Here is a 27,813-nt window from a genome sequence, read left to right on the forward strand (position 1 = left end):
CTTAGAGAGCTCATCAGACCCCAGAGCTCACAGAGCCGATCACTGATGACACCAGGGCTCACACCCAGGTTCCCCAAATCCAGATCACACACTTTTCACCACACTGCTCTTCAGGCTCCTAGACTACTCTTTCTCCTCCAACATATCACCACTTCATCAATACCCAGCAGAGTGCTCTGAACCCAGATGATGAGTAAGTAAGCAGAACAAGAATCTTTTTAGACAATGGGTGGCTTTAAGCTCCAAGACAGGACATGGGATGGGATCTGTTAAACCAAGAAACAATGGGAAGAACTCCATTAGAACTTCCATACCCGGGGGCAGGTAGGTGGTGCAGTGGATAAAGCACCGGCCCTGGATTCAGGAGGACCTGAGTTCAAATCCAGCTTCAGACACTTGACACTTACTAGCTGTGTGACCCTGGGCAAGTCACTTAACCCTCACTGCCCCACCAAAAAAAAAAGGAAGAAAAAAAAAACTTCTACACCCTAATAAAAGCAAGTGATGGCAACCAGAACCCTGAGTCCTGGACAGGATAAAAGAAAACTGGCTGGTTCCAGGTGGCTTCACATGACAGAGAATCCCTATGAGTCACTCTCCCACAAGAGAAGTGAAACGGGCCTTCCGATGATGGTAAACTTAAATTTGGTAAAGGTGCAACCTCTCTGGGATTTAGTTTCTTCATTTTTAGAACACGGGCTGGAATCCAGTGATGTTCAGGATCTCATCTAGCTCCAAACAGTACAGGCTGACATTTCCAGATCCTGGTGGACTCACTTATGGAATGTCTCCCTTCCAGGGAGTTATGGCAACCTCCCCACATGCTAGTGATGATGGAAAGAATCGGAGGCTAAAGTCCAAGTCCAAGAGGACCGCCCCAACTTCAGTCTGCTTTTCCCTTTGCCATCCAAGAAGCAGAGCAAGGACAGGCCGTGGCCTTTGTGACACCAGGGTGTAGTGGAGTCAGAGGAACTGGGTGTGAAGCCTAACTTTACTATTCACTGCCTGAAAGACCTTGGGCAAGTCACCTGTAAGATGGGAATGATTTGCAAAGCTAAAACAAGATAATATATGTAAACCTCTTGGTGAACCTTGAAGAAACACATACAGGGCAGTTATTAGTATTGACCCACAACAACAGAAACATAGTACAAACCCCTTCGTTTTAGAGAGGAAAAAAACTGAGGCTCAGAGAAATTAAATAATTTGCCTGGGGTCAAAACAGCAGCTTATTGTGTCTAAGGTAGTATTTGAACTCAGGTCTTCCAGATTTGAAGTCCAACACAGTAGATCACTGTTGATATTCATGCTCCTCTCATCAAACAATACCATGTCTGTATGGGCGGAGTGGTCATTGTAAAAAGGAAGTGAAGGCAGAGAATGAAGATAGAACTGGGGGTCCTCAGGGTAAATCTAGCTCAACCCTCACAGAAGCAACATCAAGTGGCCAGAACACTTTGGGATGCACGCCTTAAGCCCAGTCCAGAGGTAGGCAAATATTTCTTCTTTTTTCTTTTCCCAACAAGACTCCCCATTTCCTTCTCCTGAGACCCCTCTATTCTACATCTGCCAATGACACCAGTGGGTACTGCTTAAGATTCCCAATATCTAATTAAGCTGCTGTTCCCTGGTCTATTTCATAGGTTCTAAGCCTGTAAATGAAAACTATAAGAAAGTTAAGGGGCAGCTAGGTGGCACAGTGGATAAAGCACCAGGCCTGGATTCAAGAGGACCTGAGTTCAAATCCAGTCTCAGACACTTGACACTTACTAGTTGTGTGGCCATGGGCAAGTCATTTAACCCTCATTGCCCCGCCAAAAAAAAACAAAAACAAAAACAAACAAAAAAAGAAAGTTAAGAACTGTCCTTGGGGGCGGCTAGGTGGCGCAGTGGATAAAGCACCGGCCCTGGATTCAGGAGGACCTGAGTTCAAATCCGGCCTCAGACACTTGACACTTACTAGCTGTGTGACCCTGGGCAAGTCACTTAACCCCCATTGCCCTGCAAAAAAATAAAAAAATAAATAAAAAATTTAAAAAAATTAAAAAAAAAAAAAAAGAACTGTCCTGACAGCCAAAAATGTTACACCTACCATTTACCCCTCATTGACAAGGCTCATTACTACCAAAAAATTGCTTCTCTGCTCAAATTCAGAGCAAACTGAAATAATGAGAAATTATCACCCATAGCAACATCATTTACTGGCAATATGCTCCTTTGGAGCTGTGGTTTAATTTAAAGCGAAGGCAGATATAATGTAACCTGTCCAAAGTACCTTAGTGGAAAGAGAAGAATTTATATTAATTATTGGCCAAACTCCCCGGGAGGTAAGAGGGTTCTCCTATGCCAACTTTACAAATAAACATCCATCAGGGTACAGAACAGTCCAATGTTCCACTCCTTCCAGTTGTTTCCCTCTTCTTGAGCACTGAAAGTCCCCTCTCCTTATTCACATGTTGCCATTCCACTCCAGTCTCCTTGGCAGCAGTATGGGCTTAAGCCCTTTCACTGCTTCTGGTCTTTCTCTGAGATTCTTTTTTTTTGGGGGGGGGGGCAATGAGGGTTAAGTGACTTGCCCAGGGTCACACAGCTAGTAAGTGTCAAGTGTTTGAGGCCGGATTTGAACTCAGGTACTCCTGAATCCAAGGCTGGTGCTTTATTCACTGCGCCACCTTGCTGTCCCCTTTCTCTGAGATTCAAGTTGGAAGAGTTTTCTTATGCCAACTTGGATTCCATTCAGCCACTGCCTTCATTGGCCTTGGTCTTCTTCCTTCCCTCACCCTGGTATGGTTTAGCTGCCAAACCAGGCTCTTGGGCTCTTAGTCAAGGATTAGATTTGAGTGGATACCATTGCTAGGTCCTATAAGAGTCTCAGAGCCTTCCAGACTGACTTCCCAGGCTACTCTCCATGGACAAAAACCCCTGTCCCTCTCCTCTGGCTCTAGGTTGGATCAAGCTTCTACTACGCAAATGACCTGGCCCTTTTACATCTTACCCAAGTCTCTGTTCTCCAGAGAAAGGAAAGCATTTCCAAAATCTAGCTACTCTTGGGCTTCAGATAATTTTGCAATAGCCTTGTAGTCATCTCTTTTGTACCAAGTAGGGGCCTCTATGGTTCTGACCACTCTCACTTCTACCCCTATGTCTGTCAGTCTTGTACAGTTTACCTAAAGCATATTCACTAGCCACTTGTACCTAATACTTCCCCAGCATCTCTCAGGACACTCAATTAGGTACAATTTTCAGTCTTCACTTGTAACCTTCTCCACTCCTTCACCCTGGCCCTAAAAAGTTTTTTTCTTTTTTTTTTTTCCTTTTTTTGGCAGGGCAATGAGGGTTAAGTGACTTGCCCAGGGTCACACAGCTAGTGTCAAGTGTCTGAGGCCGGATTTGAACTCAGGTACTCTTGAATCCAGGCCTGGTGGTTTATCCACTGTGCCACCTAGCTGCCCCCAAAAGTTAACTTTCTAAGATCCTACGCTACAGGTTTTGAAAATGTTACATGCTTCACAGCAACAATGAGAACAGAAAATTTCCCTCACTGTTTGATTCTGTGTTTGCCACTAACTAGTGGCTAACCCTTGAGCAAAGTCACTTCCCCTATCTGAGATCTGTTTCCCCTTCTGTAAAATATGTGGGTTGGACTAAATGATCTTTAAGGTCTCTTCCAACAGAGCTGGGAAAGTCCTTTGATGCCATCTAAGCTAATCCTAACACGAGTCCCCCATGCAGCATCCCTGGCAACCGGTCATCTCCACCTCCTAATGCTTTAACGTCAAATCTGACTGCAATGCCCCTTTCTGTGAAGGACAGAACATCTACCAAAACTCTCTGCTTCTATATCCTAGGAGAAATTCTAGTCTCTGATGAGCAAGCTGACTTCAGAGTCAGTAACAAATACCTTGGGTACCAGAGAAATCAGGTCTGGGAGGTCGTTATGAAAAAGAGGCTAAAAGACAAAACCCAACAGAACAGCAGCAAATTGTGCTCATTTCCACATTGCTTTCCTTCCTCACAGGCATATCTTGAAAAGGTCTGGATGAAGGTCATGGCCAAATGATTGTCATCATCTGCCCATCTAAATCCAGGTGATCTGCCTGCCACCTGTAAATGAAAGAAGCTGGTACAAAAGAGAACAGAAACCATATTAAGCGTCAAGCAGGATCACTCCAAAACGAAGGATGCCTTCTGGCCTTGGGTGTGTTTAAATACAAACTCCTCAGTCCAAACAGGCACAGCACCAAAACCTATCACACAGAGAAACAACATACAAGGGAATCATCTCTGGGCTCTGGAGTGGGAGGGCCGGTGCAAAGCCTCCAGAGCATTAACCTAAGGTACTTGGAAAGGAAACAAGGAGCCACGAGGCTCCATGCTGTTCTTAGAGAAGGAAAATACGGTGAGTAGATGCCCCATCTTCTTCCGTCTTATGCAATTAGAAAACCAGGTCTTGGAGTAAAGACATTTATTGATACCCATTTGATATAGTTCAGTGAAAGAATCTATAAATATAAAAGCATTTTTTCTTTTGGATATCACCATGGTCCATGTAAATACTCAACAATCAGAATTGTCTGCAGAAAGCACTCCAAGTCTCACTGTTAGGCTTATAGAACTTAATATACAGATTTAATATAACAGTGGCACTTATGTACTCAAGTGGTCCAGTGGCTTTTAAACATACAACTATCGGGCATCTGAAGGAAAACAATATGCAAATTTCAATCAACTGAAAAGATTTCAATCACCATCAAGAAAACGATCGAGAATTAATATCATGGGTAAAGAAAAGTACCACATTTGACACTTGGTGTCAGAATACTGGAGGAGAAGAATGTAAACCAAACACAGGCTTGGGACCACGTGCTCTCTCTCCTATTCCTAAGAAGACCACAGCGAATCCAGCATGTTACAAGCTGTTGATGCCTTCTGGGTCAGTCTGGCAAACAGCAGCAGCTGGAAATACAGACGTCTATTATCTGAGAAAAAATATACATATATATATATATATATATATATATACACACACACACATACATATATATATATATATATATATATATATGTATATTGCTCTTATTGGGGTAGCTAGAATAAGGTTAAGGAAGGGTGAGCTAAATGTTTTCATGACATGATGAATACTTCTTCCTCAGAAGAGTGATATATGAAGTCAAGTTAAAAATATTCCCTTGGTTACATTAAATCCTGATCATGAAAATGAAAACTGTGGTCATCTGTCATCTTCAGGAGAGAGAAACAAACCATTTTGGTGCCCAAAACTCAAGTGCGAAATTTCTCTACAGTCTCAAAGCTTTTTCCTCAATACTTTGGAGAGATGGGTAGCTATAGTTGAGCCCTGCATTCCAGTTGACAAGGGTTGGAATTTTCTTGCATTTCTTCAAGAAAGAATAGTGAAATGTCTTTCAATGCAGTCACACTGTATATCTTCTGAGTTAGAGAGCAAGTGCATTAGTGGATTGGTTTTCAGTGTGTGGTGTCCACCATTGGAATTGGAGAGGCAGTGTTAGCACTCAAGCAAGGCAGGGTATTTTAGACTAATCAAATGACAACTTGGGTGAAGCTTGGGATAAGTCAATCTTTTCCATCATACTCAACTGGCAATCACTAAAACTCTCCATTGAAAGGAGTAGTTTAACTTGCTTGTGTCTCCAAGTCTGATAAACTCAAACTACTAAAGAAGGATTCAAAAGAGGAAACACACACACACACACTCAAAAAAAACCTGGAGTTTCCAATGGTAACTTCAGTGGCCTCAAGTGTTTTGTTTTGTTGTTGTTGTTTTTTTTTTTCATTTTCTGCTTTTTTGTTTTTGTTTTTTAAGAAACACAGTAGCTTCAGTTGTGCAACACCAGTTGAAGGGGCTTTTATCCAAATCAGAAAATAAAACCCCTCTATCCACTGGAACTGGTACCAGATTCCCATGAGCCCCAGCTATCGCCGGTCCTGTCATATACGGCATCTGACTCAAGGTTGGAGAAAGGGCCATGGAAGAGCTCCTTAGCCCATGTTCCCACTAGACGGCACTTCTTGGTGCGCCATTGTGAGTCACTGCTTTCATGGCACAGGGGTTGGCTTGATGGCTGCAGGCTCTATGAGAGGTCACGCCCACCTCAAAGACTTCATGAATAGCTTTGCGGAAACAGTGGAAGTTGTAGTCTATTAAACCTGCAAAAAGAAAAGAGAGATTCCTCCTAAATGCCGATTATGAAAGTGCTTGCTAAAACTTCTGTCTGGAAGAGGAGGAGAAAAAAGCAAAATGAACAAAAGCACAGACACCCAAAAGAAAAACGGCCAAAGGCACCTTTGTCTACTATTTCAGAAATGTGGCAGAGGTCATGATTTTTAAAACAGTATGATAAAGTACACCAGACTCACAGAAGGCAGTCAGCTTCTCATCACATGGGCCCTACTACTGAGCCAGCTGTCACTCCCTTGGGCAAATCACAGGCTCAATACAACAGGGATTCCGCAGTTTCCGGGTTTTAGAAAAGTGAGCTACTCTTATTAAACACTAAACAACCAGAAAACCCTTTCTATCCGAGATGGCACCTGGATGCCAAGACTAAAATTCAATAGCACTGGAGAACACTGAAAATGTCAGTATATTTTTCCAACAAGAATTTTATGAGGGGCAGCTAGGTGGCACAGTGGATAAAGCACTGGCCTTGGATTCAGGAGGACCTGAGTTCAAATCCGGCCTCAGAGACTTGACACTTACTAGCTGTGTGACCCTGGGCAAGTCATTTAACCCCAATTGCCTCACCAAAAAAAAAAAAAAAAAGAAAAGAAAAGAAAGAAAAAGAAAAAGAAAAAGAAAAAAGAAAAAAATTTTATGAACCAAAAGACTTAGAAAGAAATAACATACATAAGGACTACAACAACTAAGTGGAAAGATCAAAAAACAAAACAAAGCAAAATGAAAAACAACCCCACCCTGAATGTTGGGTTGGTCCTGGAGAAAAGTTGAGAAAATTCACCTTCCCCCCTTCTTTGAAGGGGTGGAGAACTATGTATGGATGGTTCAAAACTGGCCTTGGACACTTACCAGCTATAATTTTTTTTTTAATTCCGTTACCACTTATGGTTCAGAGATTTAAAAAAAAAAAAAGGTATCAAAAAGAAATTTTAAGTCAACATAAAACAGTCTTCGAACAAGCTGAACTTTGTCAGAAGGGTGATGAATACGCAAAGGCAACACGAAAGTCCAATCCTACACACATACACTTTCAGCTACACATACTAATCTTCCTCCAGTCTAGCAAGAAAGAATTTCAGAAATGAATCATGTTGCTAAGATTTCCCTTACAGTCAACCAAGAGGCCTAGTAATAATGAGCTAGATTCTACACTATGCTTAAATCACTCACTAATAGTAACTTGGATACAAGAATTATAGAAGAACATTAACTTCAGCCCCAGTTAGATGGTGCTTGGAGTGATTTAATTCTGGCAAAATAACTGCTATTATTATTATTGTTGTTGTTATTGTTATTACTAAATTATTTGATACTAGCAAAATCTGGGCTTGGCAATTGATTGTGCTTGACATATGAATATCAATCAGGCTAAAATAAAAATGTTGGTCATCAGATTGGCTGAAATATAATGAATTTCTGTGGCCACAGCAATTCTCCAAGTCATAGCAATCATGGGGCTGGGAATGCTGAACTTTAGAAGATCTAAGAGGGACATAACAGCTGCCTTCAAGTATTTAAAAGTCCAGCTATCACTTGGAAGAGGGACAGATTCTTTCTTCTTGGACCTCAAAGGCAGAACAAGGAAGAATATTTGGAAGCTTCAAAGAGAAAAATTTGGGCTGGAAATAAGGGAAAACTTTCTAATCCGAAAAGCTGACCCAAAGCATTCCAGACTAACTCAAGAGACAGCAGGTTCCCCAGCACTAGATTTTCAAGCAAAGGCTTGGTGAGCCCTTACTGATATGCTATAGCAGGGATTTTTGTTCAGTTGCAGATTGGATTAGAAGTCTGTTGTCCCAACTCTTAAGATTCTCATTCTATGAAATCACTTCTCCTCCCTGGGACTCAGTGTCCCCTTCTATAAAACAGGAATAACAACATTTGCACCCCCTACCTCTTCCTCAAGGTCTCATGAGAAAAGGGATTTCTAAATCTTAATGTGCTATGGAGAGTTATCTCAACATGACCCCACTAAATCACTGCAGCCACAGTGGACAACAAACTGGATAAATACCACTTCTCCCATTTTCATCACTAGTGAGGCAGACATAATAATAGCCAACAAGACATCTACTCTGACTCCCAAATTCTACATCACAACTCCAGTCCTATATGCACATTCCCATATGAACATAACAGAACCATGCAAGGATCAAATGAGGTAATACCTGCAAAGTGCTTAACATAGTGCCTGGCACATAAAAAGGAAGCACTATATAAGGGTTAGTTATTGTTATCCTTATTTGCTGGTTGGTTTGGCAAGCCACTTTTTTCATTTAAAAAAAAAAAGAATTCTCTGTTACCAAGTATGGCTGAAAAAGATTATGAGTAGTTGTATGGATGGTTTAAAATTACTATCAGATGAAAAAAATTAACAGGAACAAATGTAAAACACTACAGGAAGGGGCAGCTAGGTGGCATGGAGGATAAAGCACTGGCCTGGAATTCAGGAGGACCTGAGTTCAAATCTAGCCTCAGACACTTGACACTTACTAGCTATGTGACCCTGAGCAAGTTACTTAACCCTCATTGCCCTGCAAAAAATAAAAATAAAAATAAAAAATAATAAAACACTACAGGAAACCAACTGCCCCAGAATAAGATGGGAGAAGATGTAAGCTAGCAGCAGGTCCAAAAAGAATTTCAGGCATTCCCATGCCATTCCACTAGTTATCTAGTCCCCATTCCTGGAACATACTCCCACCTCACATCTACCTCTAACAAGTCCTTCATTGCCTTCCAAACAATGCTCAAGCCAACATCTTCTACATGAAGTCCCCTGAGCTGCTATGCTTTCCCCACAAAAATTTACCTTTGTGTCTATTTTGTATCTATTATTTATGTACATGTCTCCCTAAGTCAAATGTAAGCTCCTTGAGGGCAGGGACTACTTTATTTTTGTCTCTGTATCCCCAGCACCTAACACAGTGCCTGGCCCATAGTAGGCATTTGAACAAATGTTTGTTGATTGATTCATAATTTGACCACAAGCTCAGGATTATGCAACAGTCATAACCAAAAACGCTAATAGTGTCCACAGCAAGGAGTGGAATAGTCCAACTGTATTATGCACATGCTAGTCAGATTGTAGCCAGAATATAATGTTCAGTTCTGAGTGTGGGTTTTTTTCATTTTATTTTATTTTTATCGATACCTTTTGTTTTTAGGTCACATTCGTTTCTTAGGGTATCCCTCCACCATCCCTCAATCCAAGTAGGCATTTTTTGTAACATATAAAAGAGAAAAAATTTATTTAGTAAAACTAACCAACACATCACCTCTGTCTTATAGTATATGCACAGTTCCTCACCCACAGTCACCCACTTCTGTAATGAATGGAGACAGGCTGAGCATATTAAGAGGTATACTGACAAACAAGAATCTGTCCAGGGGAGTGACCAGAATGATGAAGGAACTAGAAATCACAAAGAACCATGCAGAACCAAGAAGACTCAGGGAACAAAGGAACATGACTAATGTCTTCAAACATTTGAAGGGCTGTCATATAGAAGAGGCCAGAACTAGGATCAATGGAGAGAAATTACCAAAGAGATTCTGGCTCAGTCAAAATGATTCTTCCAAAAGTTGGAAGGCTTCAGTAATAGAACAGACTTCCTTATTCACTTGTTAAGAAGTGAGTTCCCTCTAACTGTTACATCAAAGCAGAGGTAACCATCAGACATGGTATAAAGAAGAGTCTAGCATGGGGCTGGATCATCCTCTAAGGCTCCATTCAATTCTGAGATTCTGATTATAGTTTTTAAAGTGCAATTATTGGTAACTCCTTCATTAAGAGGACCAGATGGGGGTGGCTAGGTGGCGCAGTGGATAAAGCACCGGCCCTGGATTCAGGAGTTCCCGAGTTCAAATCCAGCCTCAGACACTTGACACTTACTGGTCTTATGACCCTGGGCAAGTCACTTAACCCCCATTGCCCCCCAAAAATAAATTAATTAAGCATTACGTTAAAAAAAAAAAAAGACGACCAGATATGGGGCAGTTAGATGGTGCAGTGGATAGAGCACCGGCCCTGGATTCAGGAGGACCTGAGTTCAAATCCAGACTCAGACACTTAACAATTACTAGCTGTGTGACCCTAGGCAAAGTCACTTAACCCCAACTGCCTTACTAAAAAAAAAAAGAGGACCGGATAGGCAACTTCAACTTTACAGCTGGCTGATCATCTACTCTATAGACTGATACTAAGTGTTTCATACATGTTTTTTACAGCCCTGACATCTGGCACTTACCATATTGGGGTCATTTACCATCTTTCCCTCACCCCAACCCAGTTGTGTTGAACAGAGTCACTTTATCAATTAATTTGATTAAAATCATTTTAATGTTAATTTAGTTGGAGGAGATATGATGCAATCTGAAGTTAAATCACTCCTGTTCTTCCCATTGCCTACCCTGAGACCCCATACGTATCACTCCACCCTCACCCCTATCCCTAGCCCAGCCTCCCCCTTCTTTTTCAGAAACTGTAATCAAATCAACTTAACTCGGTCATTGTTCCTGAAAATAATGCATCCATATACCCATGTATGGCTCCCTTCACCATTCCTCTAACTTTCCCTCAGTGGCCACCACTCCCCATATGTGTTGTCTCCTCCATTGAAGCATAACTCTTCCTTGGGGGAACAGACCATCTTCCCTTCTGTATTTATATCCCTAGTGTTTAGCATAGTGCTTTGCACACAGTTTAGTAAATGCTCTTTTTATTCATACATTTATTCATTTAGGGACTACTCATTTTTCATAACAAGTCCATAACATTCCATTATTATTTTCTGTGGTAGTCAAAGGAAAATAAAGTAAAACAAAGGATTTTACATAAACATAGCTTTTTAAAGTTGCCATTACCTTTACGTTCAAAGCTTTCTTCCCTAAGAATGCAGACCAGTGCCAAAAATTTTGTCACTTCCTTTAAATAAAGGACAGTTGTGTTATTTAGTTTGATAATTGCCATAGATTCTTTATCATATGCACTTCCACTGCCATCTTCCTTTAACCTATTTAAAAGAAAGAACTTTTTGTCACATGTTCCCAATCAGATTTCCAAATACCCAACCTTTACCTGTAATACACAGTTAAACTTGCAAATCATGATTATCCTGCACAGAAATATACAATATGTCAAGTGCTTCATCCCAACGCCCTCAATGGTTTTCAATATGAATGAATACTAAAAGGAAAAATATTGACATTATTGCACATGGTACCTCATTTCCCAAAGTATTTTGCCAATGCCCAGTTTCCCCATTTCAGAACTGGTTGTGGAAAGCCATTCAGCATGTTTTGATTTTAGTAGACAGACATAGAAAAGGTTTTAATCTAGTATGAGGTTCACAAATGTATAATCGCAAAAGACTCTACACAATTCTTATAATTTTTAGGCTATCCATGGGCTTCTGGAGATGGTAGCAATGTTTGTGACCCTTGAAATATCTCATCAAATAGGTTCATGCTCCTTTCTGACTTAAGTCTATTTCTATATGCTTGGCTCAAATGCTTATCCTCTCCTTCCCATTTCTTTCAGGTCACTGATGGGACCCAAAACCCTGTGAGAAAACATACTTGCGAGAAATTTTATGTTCAAGGGTAAACACTTTTTAAAAAACTGTTGTTTTTTTCTTCACGCCATGTTGGAGTATCTCTAATATGAGATGAAGAACATTGACTAATTTTTTTTATTAAAAAGGCTCACTTACAATGTGTCTTTTAAAATCATTCTATGGTAGGTGATACAGACTGCAAATAATTTCTAAAACCTTCAATAGCTGAAGAAACATAAAAGTTGGAAATCTCACTAAAGAAAGCCAAATGTAACTTGTGAACTGTATCCAGATGTTACTGTTTAGCTATTTGTTTTTGCTTAATCATTTTTCAGTCATATCTAACTCTTCATGACCCTGTTTGGGGTTTTCTTTTTTTTTTTTTTTTAATTTTATTTTATTCAGGTTCTTTAAATTTATTTTATTTTATTTGTATTTTTGTGAGGCAATTGGGGTTAAGTGACTTGCCCAGAGTCACACAGCTAGTAAGTGTTAAGTGTCTGAGGCCGGATTTGAACCCAGGTACTCCTGACTCCAGGGCCGGTGCTCTATCCACTGCGCCATCTAGCTGCCCCTGGGGTTTTCTTAGCAAAGATAATGGAGTGGTTTGCCATTGCCTCCTCTAGCTCATTTTACATATGAGGAAACTAAGGCAAACAGGGTGACTTGCCCAGGGCTGCACAGCCAGTAGGTGTTTGTGACTAGATTTGAACTCATATCTTCCTGGCTCCAGGCCCCCCCACTCAATCCACTGCCCCACCTACCTGCCCCATATTGAGCTATAAACAGGGAAAAAGGGGAGAAGAAAGGGAAACTTTCATTTTTCTTTAAGTAGAAAATTATCTCCTGGAGAAAGGGAAATTAGCAAGAATCTATTTTATGTTCTCGGGGCTGATGCAATATATCAAGTGCTCTCTTCTAGATTCTATGTATGGAACAGAAAAAAAGGGAGCTGAGCATTATATACTATGATTGTTATCAACAGCCTCTGAAAGTAGGCAGTTATAGAAGTGATTCCATCAGATGAAGCACCCATAGACAGAAGTCCTGAAAAGTTACAAGAGTCCTGGAAGTCCTGAAGCCATGTACCAGATGGAATTAAGTTCTATGACACAGGTCAAGATTAGTGAGAATTGTACTGATTTGTACCTAAGTGTTTCTTTCTTTAAAAGGTTTTACTAGTAAACATCATCTGTTAAGTATTGGTATTCATTGTTTATGTTTCACCACCTTAATACAGAGTGATATATTTTAAAGGAAAAAAAAAACATGCTTATCTGAATCTCAAGCAAAAGTTTTACTGATCAGACCATGTGACTATAAGTGAGGTACTGCCATTTTGTGACAGTATACCCTAAATTCAGTAAAAAGAAACCACCTCTTAGATGTTAAATCTAGAAACGTAAAGTTACAAAGTGAGAGCAAAATGTCATAAGGGAAAAAGGATACAATTGTACTGGGCCAGGATATTTTCTCCTATTGTCATCTTGTTGTATAGTCAACAAAATTGAAAAGGCACTGGCCACAATATTCCAGAGACTCACCAGCAAAACTCAAGTTTAATCTAATACAATTTATTTGTATCATTTTCAGGGACAGCTAGGTGGACCATAGTGCACAGAGAAGGCCTGGTGTCAGGAAGACTCTTCTTCCTGAGTTCAAATCTGGCCTCAGACACTAATTGTGTGACCCTGGGTAAGTCACTTAACTGTTTGTCTCAGTTTCCTCATCTGTAAAATGAGTAGAAGAGGGGCAGCGAGGTGGTGCAGTAGATAGAGCACCAGCCCTGGAGTCAGGAGTACCTGAGTTCAAATACAGCCTCAGACACTTAACACTTACTAGCCTCACTTTAAAAAAAAAAAAAAGTAGAAGAAGGAAATGGCAAACCATTCCTGTGTCTCTGCCAAGAAAATCCCAAAAGGGGCCATGAAAAGTTGGGCATGACTGAAACAAGTGAACAACAACAATTTATTTGGACTTGGGTTAAAATGCTGATGGAAAGTAAAGAAAAAATGGGAATAAGTAGAGCCCTGACAGGTACTTTAGAGACTCATATGTATAAAAATGTAGTACATATCTCTTCAAGTGTTTCTTTCTTTTTTTTTTTTTTTGGTGAGGCAATTGCAGTTAAGTGACTTGCCCAGGGTCACACAGCTAGTAAGTGTCAAGGGTCTGAAGCTGGATTTGAACTCAGGTCCTTCTGAATCTATCTATCCACTGCGCCACCTAGCTGCCCCTCTTCAAGTGTTTCTGACCCAAGATTTAGGGAACTTTGGATCCTATAATGATTCATAAGCATTAATTCATCAGAAAAGTAAAGATACAATGTGTTCAAACAGACTTCAACCATTGCTTTCACAATAAATAACCTGTCCTGATCTCTGGACCCCTCAAAATAGTTAAGTCTAAACACCTCTTGGCAATTCCCCAAAACAATGGCCCCTCAATATTTCCCCTTCTAAACTACTAAATATGATATATAAAAAATTATATAGCATTTACTGTAGGAACAGGTTTGATTTCTTCTGTTTTACTCTACAGTTTCACTGATTCCCCTATTTGTTTATTCTTAGCACATTTCATATCCTCAGAATCGCCAGATTAGCATCTGAAGATTCTTTCAATACATTTCAAGCCCAAGAATGTAGGACAAAATACTCTTGGAAACACTGGTACACAGTAGCGGACTAAGGTAGAAAAAAACTTAAAGAAGGGGTTGTATCAGAATCTCTCTCATGAAGATGCTGAAAAATTCTGACATATGCACAACCACCTTTGCAGGGATTAAAAACTACTTTGCTGGGGCAGCTAGGTGGTGCAGTGCATAAAGCACCAGCCCTGGATTCAAGAGGACCTGAGTTCAAGCTCCAGACATTTGACACTTACTAACTGTGTGACCCTGGGCAAGTTATTTAACCCTCATTGCCCTGCAAAAAACAAAAAATAAAAAAACAAAACCTACCTTGTCAAAACCAAATGTCTCATCTGATCTACTAGGTATTTTTAACCTTAATTAAAACAGAAATGTTGATTATTTATTAAAATCAGGCACCAATGACCAACAACAAGGAAAACTCAATCAAAAGTCAGACACACAGAAGGAATGAATGAAATTAATGATCCTATGGCCCAATGGGTTTTATTTTTCCTCTTTCTGAGATAAAGCATCCCTGTGGTGCTACCCTGGGTCTGCTGCCACAGTTCAAGCCCAGGAGATATTTCTCAGTCCTAGGCTGCCTCCCAACCCCTTCAATGCTGAGAGATCTGTCCTGCCTGCTCTTCACACTGCCCCTGCTTCCACCTAGGATTCTCCTCAACCCCAACCCCCTGTGCAAAAGTCCCCAGTTACGCTGTGCCTGTTGCTTCCCAAATGAGGACCTAAGTTTTGCTCCAAGGGACATGGATAAAACAGAAAGCAACAAATTAAAAAAAGGAAAGTTACAAGCCTCAAAACCCTTTACTAGAAGGCACCGCTGATGCACTGAAACCTCAAAGTATCTATGCCTGAGCTTTCCCAGAAACATAGCATCATAAAAGCTGAACAAGAAGGTACCACAGAGGTCATTCAGTCCAACCTATACCTGAGTCCCTGGCCAATGGTTCACTTGAAGATCTCCAATAACAACATATAATGATGATGATGAGATTCATATGGTGCTTTAAAGTTTGCAAAGCACTTTATAAAGATTATCTCCTAGGGGCAGCTAGGTGGCACAGTGGATAAAGAACCAGCCCTGGAGTCAGGAGTACCTGAGTTCAAATCCAGCCTCAGACACTTGACACTTACTAGCTGTGTGACCCTGGGCAAGTCACTTAACCCTCATTGCCCCTTAAGCAAAAAAAAAAAAGAAAAGAAAGAAAAGAAAAGAATGAAGATTATCTCCTTTGATCCTCCCAGCAATCCTTGGAGGTCTGTGCTATTATCCCAAATGTACAGATGGAGAAACTGAGGGAAAAGAGGTGAAGTGATTTGCCCAAGTGTCTGGGCAGAATTCAAACTCAGGTCTTCTTGATACCATGTCCCACTGTACTACCTGCCTATTTCCAAGGATGGCGACCAAAATGTATCCCAAAGCAACCCATTCCACTAAGAGGCAGCTAGGTGTCACAGGAGATGGTACTATACTTGGGAGTCGCTGCCTCACACTCTTACCACCTGTGTTAGCCTTGGAAAGTCCCTTATCCTTGATGAGCCTGTTTCCTCAGCTCTATAACAAGAGAATGCTGGACTCAGTGGCCCATCAGGTCCCTTCTAGCTCTGAGTCTATAACAATACATTCTAGAAGACTCAAATTGTTTCAATGATTAGGCAGTTCACCTTTACATCAAACTGAAACAGGCCTCTCAGTGATCCCCCTCCTCCACAGTGAAGCCCTTCTGGATCCTAGTTCCAACTCCACCTCCTTTCTTTCCCTCCTCCCCAAACTCTTTTCTTCTCCAGGCTAAATCTCCAACTCCTTTCTTAGCTAACATTTCAGTCTTTCCAGCCCATGACTTGGTTGGGGGCATCAGAACTGAACAAATAGGGAAGACCTTTTCTGAGAACTGATTTCTTATGCCAGCTAAGGTCTCATCTTGCCAGAAATCATCTTCCCTGGCACAGCCTAACAGGTCGCCCCGCCAGGCTTTGACTCCAGACCAAACTGTTTGGTTCCTTGTTGAGAGAAATTTCCAATGGTTCTGTTGCTAGATCTCATGGGGCTTTTCTCATGGCCCCTTCCAGAGCTGGCTCCTGGTCTGCTTGTCACATACAAGACCCTGGTGATCCCCTCTGGCACAATACTTCTGCCTTGTAGCTGACCTCAGCCAATTGGATCTCGCCGAGGTCTGGGACCTCCAGGTAAGAGAGCACTTTTCACACAAGGTTCCTTAAGATACTGCTCTCCTAGATTTCAGGCCATCCTACATTGACCTTAGGGTCACTTCCTTTACTCCAACTGGATGTTGTCATCACTTGAGCCCTCAGAATTCTTACAATCACCTCTACCCATTCCTCTCAGACCTGATTCCATCTGCCTAAAGCATCTTCAATAGTCACTTAGACCTACTACTTCTGAGAGCTTATTCAAATACAACTTCAGTCCCTTACCCCCGTTTTCATCTCACCTCTACTCCCAAACAAGGAATTTAACTCTTCTAGAATGCTTGCATTACAGACTTTAATCAGAAAATATTTTATAAATGCACAAATAGTAGTAGAAATCCTCCCCACCCCCCATAATAAAATGGCTCATAAAATGACTATTTCCTCTTATTTCCACTCACTTTTTTTAACTTAAAAAGCTAGAACAAAAATAATATTCATTAATAATACAAATAAGGAATATGTATACCAGTTTTTGTATTAAGAAGATAGAATAAAAACAAAACAAAAACATGAGCAAAGTGATAAGGATGACAAGTGATGGGGAAGATTCAAGGAAGGGAATAGTTGAGTATGACCCAACCTAAGAACTGGGACAGGGGACAGCTGGAATTCAAGGAAGGGAATAGTTGAGTATGACCCAACCTAAGAATTGGGACAGGTGGCGCAGTGGATAAAGCACCAGCCCTGGATTCAGGAGGCCCTGAGTTCAAATGCAGCCTCAGATATTTGACAGTTACTAGCTGTGTGACCCTGGGCAAGTCACTTAACCCTCACTGCCCTGCAAAAAAACAAAACAAAAACAAAAACAAACAAGCAAAAAAAAAATTGGGACAAAACTGAGGCAAAAGCAAACTGAATATGGAAAAGGCCAGAGACAGAGACCAAGGTAAACTCAAGAACATCTTGAAGAAGGGCACATGTGCACAAAGAAGCAAGTGGTGAGAGGGACAAAGGAGTGGAGAAAAGCAAGCCAAAGTGAAGGATAGGGGGACCCACAAAGAGGGAGAGCCAGACTGGTTGACACAAGAAAGAGACAAGCATGAGGGAAGACAAGGGACTAGAGAAGCAAAAATGACAAAAAAGGTAGCAAAGGCAAGAGAGGGAGGAAAAACTCATCCAATTCTTGGGTTAGCATGGTAGGGCCCAAGAAAAGACAAAGAACATGGCAGCAGGAAAAGGAGCAAGCACTGTTCTTGGAGTCAGCAGAAATGGGGGCTCACATCTGTAGCCCTCCTAGTTGGGGAGTCTATAAACAAGTTACAGAAGCTAAGCCTGAGTTACTCCTGGGTCAGGAGTAAGCAAGCACTGAAGCACTTCCCTCACAGATTTGACATGGAGAACCAATGAGACGAGAGTTTGAAATGCTATAGAAATACCACTTCTTGCTATTATGTAAGCAGCAAATTTTCTTGTGCTCTTTAATCTTAACTTCCAACAGGGCTCAAGTCATGGATCTTTGGGAAGCCTATCAGCCCTCCAAAAGTTTGGAAGAGTCACCCTTTTGGCCATTCTGCAAACCTAATCTGTGTCTACTTTTTACCTGAACTTTCACTTCAAAATGGCACCCATAACATTCAGACAAACCATGAAGAAGTTTGCTTTTTCAACCTTAGGAGAAGCAAGTCCATTTTCTTGCTAGACATAAAAGCTCTGAGATCCAAAATCATCAGGTTGCTTTTTCTTTATTCTTCAAAAGATCAGCACTTTCTCTCTCCCCAATGCCTACCTGAAGGTTACATTAGTAACTAGCACATGGTGTATTGTTCTGAGCTTTTTTTAATAATGCCAGACCAGCTTGATTTAGATTCTAGTAGGCATAATGACTACAAATAACACTCCCCTACCCCCTGCTAATCCACACACATATATTTAAAAAATAAATGGATTTACCATGATTCCTAAGTGGAAGAAGGACTCCCTACAAAGAGTTTAAAACACTAATCAAAGCTCCCAAGGCTGTTCTCCATGAGATAGTCACAGAATCTCAAAAAGGAGAGAAACATAATCTCTAGGCTAAAATAATATGGGCCAAGCCAAATTTGCCCCATGGAGTATTTATTTGGTAGAAGACCAAAGAAATTAAGGCCCAAGTTTAACCCCGCAAAGATTCTAACCTCCCTGTCTTAGTGGAAGAGAGCCTGAAAAATAGGTCACTTACCCATATATACAAGACACATCAATTACAACATCAATCATGTCACAGCACAGCTCATATGACTGCATATCCACAGGGGAACTGTCTGTTGCAATGTAGATTTTGCTGACAACATCGAAGAGAAAAGCTTTTTCAATACCTGAATTCTTTAAAAAACAAAAAAATGAGGAAAGTGTTCAATTCTTCTTAATACCATAATTTATAGGAGATCTATGGAGGACTACTTAATCACATCCAAATTTGCTTCTGAAATGACCTGCCCTTTGTAGGGAGACATTCTTATCATCTGAAGTTAAAAAAAAATGGAATTACTTTACTGCTTTAGATGACCAGCAGGATGACATCACTAAATTTTACCCTGTCCTTTGTCATCTATTACTGAGAAGTCCTATTTTCCAATTAGAAGAACAGTAAATTGTATCTTTCTTGGGTTATAATTTGTTTGGGGGTGCTTATTTATAGCCCATTCAATTTCTTTTCCTGAGATTGACCCAATTAGGAATCTATTTCTTGTTCTATTAATCTTGGCATTTCATTATAAACATCCATTCCATTTATCAAAAAAAAAGAAGCACACTAAACATTTCCATAGCACTTACTATGAGCCAATGACTGTGCTAAGCACTTTATAATTATGATCTCATTTGATCCTCACAACAGCCCTGCCAGGTAGGTACTGTTATTATCCCCATTTTACAGATTAAGTGACTTGCCCAGGATCACATGGCTAGTTAAGTGGCTGAGGTTGGATGTGAGTTTAATCTTGCAGACTCCAGGCATGGTGCTCTATCCACTGCACCACCTCCCTATCCTCAGAGAATGCCACTGAGAAGAAGCCACAGAGAGAATGGCAAAAAATCTTCCCCGATATTCCAGCCATTCTGTGCTTTTAAAAGTCCAAAATTGCTCGAAACAACCCCAATTTTCAATGTCACAGTCTCAAATTGCTGCAGAATCTGCATGTGACAATGAGCATGAGAAAATCAAATACTGATATTTTATAAATAAGCAAAGATCAGAGCTTTGCTTCTACATCAAATGACATAAGCCACATGAAACAAAGACACAGGCTGGCCAATTTAAGATCACTAGGTTACCATCAAGCAATAAACGCCTAAGCTACCAATCTGACTGAGCATTTTCTTATTTACTGAACTGATCCCTCAAAATGGAAAGTAAGGCATGATATGCAATTAAGACTCCATTTTTAATTCAAGGGGCGAATGATCAGGTTTTTAACTTGAAAATCATCTTTTACATATGCCAGAAATATGTAAGAATACAACAAAAGGCCTTGAAAAATCATTTCATCCAAAACCCTCGTTTTCTAGGTATGGAAATTAGCACCTGAAGGTGAAACACTTTGCCCAAAGTCACACAGATAGGAAAAGGCAGAACTGGGATGCTAACTCAGGCCTCCCACACTCCTTTCCAGCAAACCATTAGAACTGAGGCTTAATTCATGCACTCAAAATCTCCCTCTTTTTTTCTTTAGCTACTACAGTTCTTGAATCTAGAAGATATTTTCTAATTGCAGGCGGATAACGTTCTAATTGAAGCAGCATAGTGGAGTGATGGTTGTGACTGGAGTTCAAGAAGACCAGAGTTCAAACCCAGTCAGAGAAACTTACTAGCTGTGTGAACCTTGGTAAGTCACTTAACCTCTCTTTGCTTCAGTTTCCTCAACTGTAAAATGGGGCTAATAAGAGCACCTACAAGGCAGGGTTATTGTGAGGATCAAATGAGATAATATTTGTAAAGGGCTTAGCACAGTGCCTGGCATGCAGTAGGTACTACATAATTTCCCTTCTCTACCCCTTCCCCCGCCTAAAAGGAAAATAAAGGTTCTCCTCAGCATTTCACTTGATTATGAAAGCAAATACTATTTAGGAATGGTAAGAGACCAAGAACAAAACTTAAACAAATTGAGCCCATTCTGAAACTGTGCAACACTAAATGTATTCTAATAATGCTCCTACAAAGAGAATAATGAGTTAAACAGCTTACTTACGGATATAAAGATATTTAATAGATTTTCCAAGGTTGGCAGTTGTGGAATGAGTTTCTGCACCACCTTACTAAAGGCTTCAAATATTGAATGGTCATAGATACTTGTCAAATAAAAGCTGGAAAACATAACCCAGTTTTATTAATCTGACATTTTTCACATAGTGTCTTATTAACAGAAACAAGTAAAATTTTCAATTTCAAAATAATTGATTTCAATTTACTGGCATCTTAAAGTCCTGAGGAGAATACTTGATTTTTCTGTCATCCCCACTGTCCAATGTACAAGGCATGATTATAAACCAATGAGGCTGACTCTCACATGTCTCTTATAGAAATCAGTCTCATGTTAGCATCGCACTACATACATTTATTTGAAGTTGTGACCAGGGAGGTTATTTGGCACAGCAAGTGCATGAGCATGGATCTAAGTCTTTGGACTCTGATCCAAAAGGCTCCGTTTGTCAATTACAAAACTGAACAGAGGTCACAGATGGAAACTAAGAGCAAGCTCAATCCAGAGGAGACATCATTTCGTCTATTAAAAAATAAATGCAATGATAGCATGTCTTATTCTTCTATGTGGGGACAATGCAAGATGTAGGGGAGGCAACACTGTAGTGTCCCCTTTAATTGTTGAGATGCTTACTAAGAGGTGCTTCTGGGCATGTTTTTAAAATGAAAAAATATTGACTGCAAAACAAATAGTGAGATAAGGAATTCCACCCACAACACAAAGATGGGTGAAATTTGGGCAGAAATGTTCCTCAAAAGCACAGTAAAGCCAACAAACACTATGCTCCTACCTCGCAAATACTCTTTAGTAGTAATCATAAACCAACAGTTGCTGTTCTTTCAGTTTCAAACAGTTTGTACTACTAGGACTCACAGACTAAATGCCCCAATGCTCTTAACTGTAGAGGCTCATAAGCTATCATCTACCTCGGAAAAGAATCGAGATTCTATAGAGCCCACCAGGGCTTGAAGGCCTGCCCTGCACTGCCCTGCCCCTTCAAAGTCTCTCTACCAATCATGGTACTGCTTAGTTCAACCCTCTCTCCTGAGGCTGAGAACAGGTTAACTAATAACAGTCAGGCAAATAAATAGCTTGGATGAGGGAGCTAAATGATGGTCTAGATGCAGAAACCACCTAATAAAACATCCAAATACTAAGGAGATTCCTTGCACTGAATTCAGGAAGATTTTATTAGACCGAGAAAGGGAAGAAGTCCCAAACCATATTTAAAAAAAAAAAAAAACAGAAAATACTGGCTTAAATCACTTGAGAAAAGTTTTAGCGAAAGTGACTTTGATGGCCAGGAAAACATGTAGGTCATTTTGCTATGACTCAAACTATATAATGCTTCCCACAATCACTTAATAAAGGCTGGGAGAGGAGGAATAGCTAGGGAAACAAAATGGCTCTGCAGGAGGGAACGTCAATAAAGAAAACCATAGCATGTGCACTGACACAATTACAGGCGTGTTTCCCAGGGTTCTTAAAGAAAGAACACAATTACCTAAGATGGAGTTTTTCTAGCCCAGCATCCGCAAGGTCATCATTGGCCCGCTGATGAATGTCCCTCTGAGTCTCTATTTTGTGATCATCAGACAAGCCATCAACTTTATGAATAAAAACCTCAAAGTTCATCTCTGGATTAACTTTGTAGGCTTTAGAAACAGTAATGTGAAGTCTCGTTAAAGCCTCCATGTAGTCATCCTATAAAACAGAAACAGAGAATTGAACAACAACAAAAAATCTATCCAACCTCCTTGACTCAAAATCCCCTTCCTTTCTGTTAAGACAACACAGTCACACATCCCAACGTATCTATGACTTTGAGAACTACACAAATTCTTTAAAAATAACATACATTCCTTCCAATTGATACCAAATATATTAATGGTTTCAGTCTATAAATTTTCTAACAAGTTTAAATGTGTCATTCATTGTGAACAAACACACACGAGAGGATTAGGTAGAACCCACATTCTTCCATAACAACTCATATCATTTCAAATTCATTCTTAAATAATTTCTTAATTCAGGCAAACAAGAAAATTCTCTATTCTAGTATCTGGTGATACAATTTTCACTTTTCTCCTTCTGTTACACGGCACAAATAAAGCTATTTAGTCTAAGAGTATACTTCACCATTGTTAATAAAAGGTACTGAGATACCTCTCATCAGGAAATACAACAAAGACCTAAGAACTAACTTCAGGATGTCAAATGTCCCCAACCATTTGCCTTTCCATACCTAAACATTGGCAAGTTCCTCATGTGCTACTTACTTCCTCAATTCTACCTATGCTGATAACTAATCTAGTGACAATAAGCAGAAGCAATGTTTGAGAAACAAAGGTCAGAGAAAGTGAATCTTTTCCTTTGCTTCCTATGTTTTTACAACCATTTTAAAAAGAAAATGAAATCTGATTATTTATAACTACCTGTGCGTCAATGACATATATTAATGCCCCTGTGCCCCTGAAGATCATCTCATAGTCAAAGGTTGGGTCAAAAAAGTCCATTTGCCCAGGAAAGTCCCATATCTGGAAATTCACAAAGGAGCTATTGGAAATGTCATCTTTGTAAATTTTGTTGGTGCTTTCCAAAAAGAGGGTCTCATTGGGTGACATTTTATGAAACACCACCTGTTGAAAGAAATAAAAGATCAGTCTTACCACCAATTACAAACTTGGCATACACCATTCAAAAACCAGCCCTAGACTGGTAAAAAGTAATCATGAACCAATAAAGAAATGTAAGAATGGCCTTCCAGTAGAAGTTAATGGGCCTAATTTGATCCTTCTGCAGGGTCTAATCACCAGTCTTTTAATTTTGCTAAAAGAGGCCCCATTAAATTACTGATTATCCATTAAAAGAAAATTGGGAACTCCAAAATGTTTCTTATTCTCTGCTCTATTTACAGATATGACCTAATAAACAATTTAACATTTAAGAATAGGCTTATAGGATTTGGAGGGAGAGAAGAGGGAGAGACTGGAAGTGACTTTAGAGCCCAAACCCTTCTTTTTAGATAGACAGCAAGGGCCAAAAAGGTGAAAGGGCCTTGCCTTCAATGGTGAACATCAAACAATTAGTTGCAAAATTAGTACTAGAAACCATGTCTGCTGACTCCCAGCACACCACCCTACTATTATATCCAGCTTCACATTTTTCTACCCAACTTTTATAGCATAATCATTACTCTTTACACCCACATTTCTAGGAACCCTTTAATATTTATTGTACAATGAAAATTTTACCTTTGGCCAAAAAAGCAATACACTGAGATTAAAGGGTCTCTGTTCATTTAAGGAACACAAATCCTAAAATACTACTATCTATATTAAACCAATTTAAGCAACATCTCAAATAAATGGATTTTGTCAGACACTTCAATTTATTCCTTTTTGGAAAAATGAAATAGGTAACCACTCCGGAGGCTGAGTCAATGAGCAGTAACTGCAGAGGTAATCAGAGCTCCAGAAGGCACTTTGTGCATGGGAGAGGAAAGGCAATGTAAGGATAGTACTATAACCTAACACTGACCCAGAAAGGGAGGTGACATCATTCCAATGAATATTAAGGCATTTTTGGAAAACATAAACGTTCAGAATTTCATAGCATCATGGACTGCTAGCCACAAAGGATGTAATAGGCCATCTAGTCCAAACTCCTACTTTTACAAATAAAGAAACTGTGGCTGGAAGTCCACCAGAAGTATGGGGCAGAAGTAGGATTTGAAACCAGGCTCTCTCACTCAAAACCTACCGCTTTTTCCACTGCACCACAGTAGGTGCCTCACATTCGTTTTGCACCTACTATGTACAAAGCTCAGTGCTCTGTACTGGGGAGCTACAAGCTAAATAAGATGGTCCCCTTCTTCAAAAAGCTTACAATCTAGTAGGAGACCAGACTTGTACACAAGTAACCATAATACAAAATAGAATGGAAAAGCAAAAGAGAGGTAACAAAGTAACAAGAGAATTCAGAGAAGAAAGAGTTTATATTCATCTAAAAGAGGTGGCATCTAACCTTTGATCTTACCAATTTGGAAGGTCTTAAAATAATAGAATTTAAAATTAACATGGACCTTAAGAGATAAAGTGCAACCCCTCAATTTGGACCTGGCCAAGGGTCACAAAGATAGTCAATATTTTGTGTGTGGGTTTTGGGGTTTTTTTCCAGGCAATGGGGGTTAAGTGACTTGCCCAGGGTCACACAGCTATTAAGTGCCTTAGGCCAGATTTGAACTCAGGTCCTCCTGAATCTAGGGCCAGTGTTTTATCCACTGTGCCACCTAGTTGCCCCAGTAGTCAATATTCCGGTCAGGATTCAAACATATATTCTCTTACTTCAGTCTTCATTCCACTACACCCAGCAACCCACAAAGACAAAGGAGGAACATTGCAAATATCAAGACAGACAATGAGATGACACTTCTGTGAAAGCAAAGTATCTAGAATGGTGATGTGTCTAGCCCAGAGAAGGAAGAACGTATGCAGCATAATCGTTACGGCCCTGGGTCAGGAAAACCTGGGTCCAAATCCCACCTTCACTATATAACCCGGGGCAAAGCATGTAAGCTGTCTGTGCCTCGGTTTCGTTATCTGTAAAATGAGGGCGTTGCATTGGATGTCCAGTTCTAGATCAATGAGCATAAAAAAAGCAGCAAAATAAAAACAAGACTGGAAAAGAAAACTTATGTCAAACTTCTGGAGGAATAAGATCAAAGCAAGGTGCCAAACAAAAAAGAGGATGGGAGAGTCAGAAGCCAATTAGAAAGCTATTTTGTTAGCCCCAAAAAAGATCTAAAATGGGCCTAGACTTAAGGTTGGCAGCAGACTTTCAGAGAAGGGTATGTTGGATATGAAGGCAAAATTACAAAACAAAGACTATACAGTGTACAGAATTTACATCCGAACTTACCTTTCTCACTACATAGCAATAAGCTGTGTCTGACTATCTATGCAAGTGTGGAGGCAGCATGGCACAATGAAAATCGAACTGAGTTTGGAGTCAAAGACCCTGGGTTTGAATCTCCTGTGTGACCTCAGGCAAGTCACTTTACCACTAAGGGGGTCAGTTTCTTTATGAGAGTGATGAAGGAGTTGTCATCTAAAGGCTCTTCCAATTCAAAATCTACAAACATATGAGACTTCTTAATAAATTAGAAATCACCTTCCCTTTTCCTCCTCACAGGCCCAACCATACTAAAGATAACTAACCGGATTCACACCTGTCTAGAAGAGCCTTCCCAAGCCCTCAAGGGAGACCAAGAATCGGATAACTTATAAGCATAACACTGCTACTCCATTTCACCAATCCTAAAACAGCACTGTGGTGTTAATTCCTCAAAAAACAAGTAAACACTAAATCTTTTACCTAGCCAGATTTAATTTGCTCACAATTGCTGCAAACCTAAATCGCCTCTCAGGAGGTTGGTGCCCAAAGAGGTAGGATTTCAAATCAGAAGAGATCTACCTGAGAAATGCAGTCTATCTCCTCATTTTGTTTTGTTTTGTTTCGTTTGACAGATGAAGAAACTAAGCCCCAAAGAAGGGAAAGGCCTCAAAGTGGTGGCTTCCAGGGTAACTAGTCCAAGCCCTTCTTTCTGAAGACAAGAAGGAAGGCCCGAACTTAGTCCAAGGCACACAGGTAGTAAGCAGCAGAGCCCCAAAAGAAGGAAGCCATCTAATTCAGGGAGAGAGACACCACAGTACACGACAGCTAGGCCTGCCGGGGGTACCCCGGGCCCTTCTCTGGGCCTCAGTTTCCCCTTCTGTAAGAACGAGCAGCATGAGCTCAACAGCGTCAGTGCTGCTTGCCCGGCCCCTGAGGGAGTCCCCGGGATGACAGATCTAGAAGTGGAAGGGGCTTCCCAGGCCGTCCAGGCCGACTTCTTGAGTTTACAGATGAGGATAATCGAAGTATACAGAGATCTAGGAGGGGAAGGGGGGAGGGACGTCCCTCCCTGGACGTCTCCGGCCAGGAGCTGACCCCGGACCCGCTCGCTCTCCCTTCCCAGTGAGGAGGCTGGGCGTGGGCAGCAAAGCGCTGCCAGGGCCTTGGTCTCAGGGGGGCCCGGGCTCCGGACCCGCCCCCTGTCCCGCTGGCCCGGGCCGGGGTCCGAAGGGGGCTGGGCGGAGGGGCCCGGCCTCACCTTCTGGATGGACGACTTGCCGCTGCGCCGGAGCCCCATGAGCAGAATCCGCGGCTTGGAGCTGTCGCCGCCGCCCGCGCCGCAGCCGCCGCCCGCCCCGGGCCCGGCCGAGCCTCCGCCCGCCGCCGCCACCACGGCCGCCTCCTCCTCCTCCTCCTCCACGCCGTAGCCGAAGTCCTTGGGGAACGAGTCGGCCGCGCCGTAGCTGCCGGAGAGCGGCGCCTCGTCCCCCCCTCCATACTGCAGCGACATCGTCCCGGAGCCGCCGCTGCCTGCGCCCTGACAGGACAAGCCAGGCCAGGCCAAGCCAGGCCACCCCTCCTGCCGCTGCCTGCCAGCCGCCCCCCGCCGCTGCCGCCGCCGCCGCCCGGACCGGCCCCGACCCTTCCCGCCCCTCGCCTCGCTCATTGGGTTGACGCCCTAGCTTCGTCCTTTCATTGGCCCCCACCGCTGCCACTCCGAGGCAGAAGGGTAGGCGGTGTCTCGTCACGTGCTTTACGTCACCTGACTGGGCGCTGCGGGAGGGGGAGAAGGAGGAGAAAAAGGAGGAGGCGAGGAGGAGGACAGGTCACGAGGAGGGTGCCCCTAGATGAGCTCGGAGGCCCGGTTGGGCTGGCTCGGCCCCTGCTCCTCCCTTCCCTCCAGCGCGGCCTGAGAGCCCGGGGCCACGGGCGCCCTCCCCCAGCCCCGCGTTTGTGGCCGTGGCCGTGGCCGTAGTCTCTGCCCCCGCCGGCTGAGTGAGGGGCGCTCCCCTTTGTCTCTTGAGCCCCTCTCCCCTTCTCTTCCCCCAGCTGACCGGCCCGGAGGAGAGCGAGCCCTGGCGCGGGGAGGGGCCTCCC

The 27,813-nt window shown here is 41.7% G+C and overlaps 1 protein-coding gene across 1 annotated transcript; it reads right to left on the reverse strand.

Moving 5' to 3' along the window:
- Positions 1-2,016: 2,016 nt before the first annotated feature.
- Positions 2,017-27,317, reverse strand: RRAGC (Ras related GTP binding C). The gene is made up of 7 exons (XM_043996475.1): positions 26,975-27,317; positions 23,256-23,459; positions 22,325-22,524; positions 20,809-20,923; positions 18,801-18,943; positions 11,084-11,232; positions 2,017-6,186 (listed from the first exon to the last, which is right to left on the reverse strand). The coding sequence occupies exons 1-7, from the start codon at positions 27,224-27,226 to the stop codon at positions 6,035-6,037; spliced, it is 1,215 nt and encodes a 404-aa protein (XP_043852410.1). The 5' UTR covers positions 27,227-27,317; the 3' UTR covers positions 2,017-6,034.
- Positions 27,318-27,813: the final 496 nt, after the last annotated feature.

The sequence above is a fragment of the Dromiciops gliroides genome, chromosome 3 (assembly GCF_019393635.1).
Source record: "Dromiciops gliroides isolate mDroGli1 chromosome 3, mDroGli1.pri, whole genome shotgun sequence".
In the NCBI taxonomy this organism is placed as follows: Eukaryota; Metazoa; Chordata; class Mammalia; order Microbiotheria; family Microbiotheriidae; genus Dromiciops; species Dromiciops gliroides.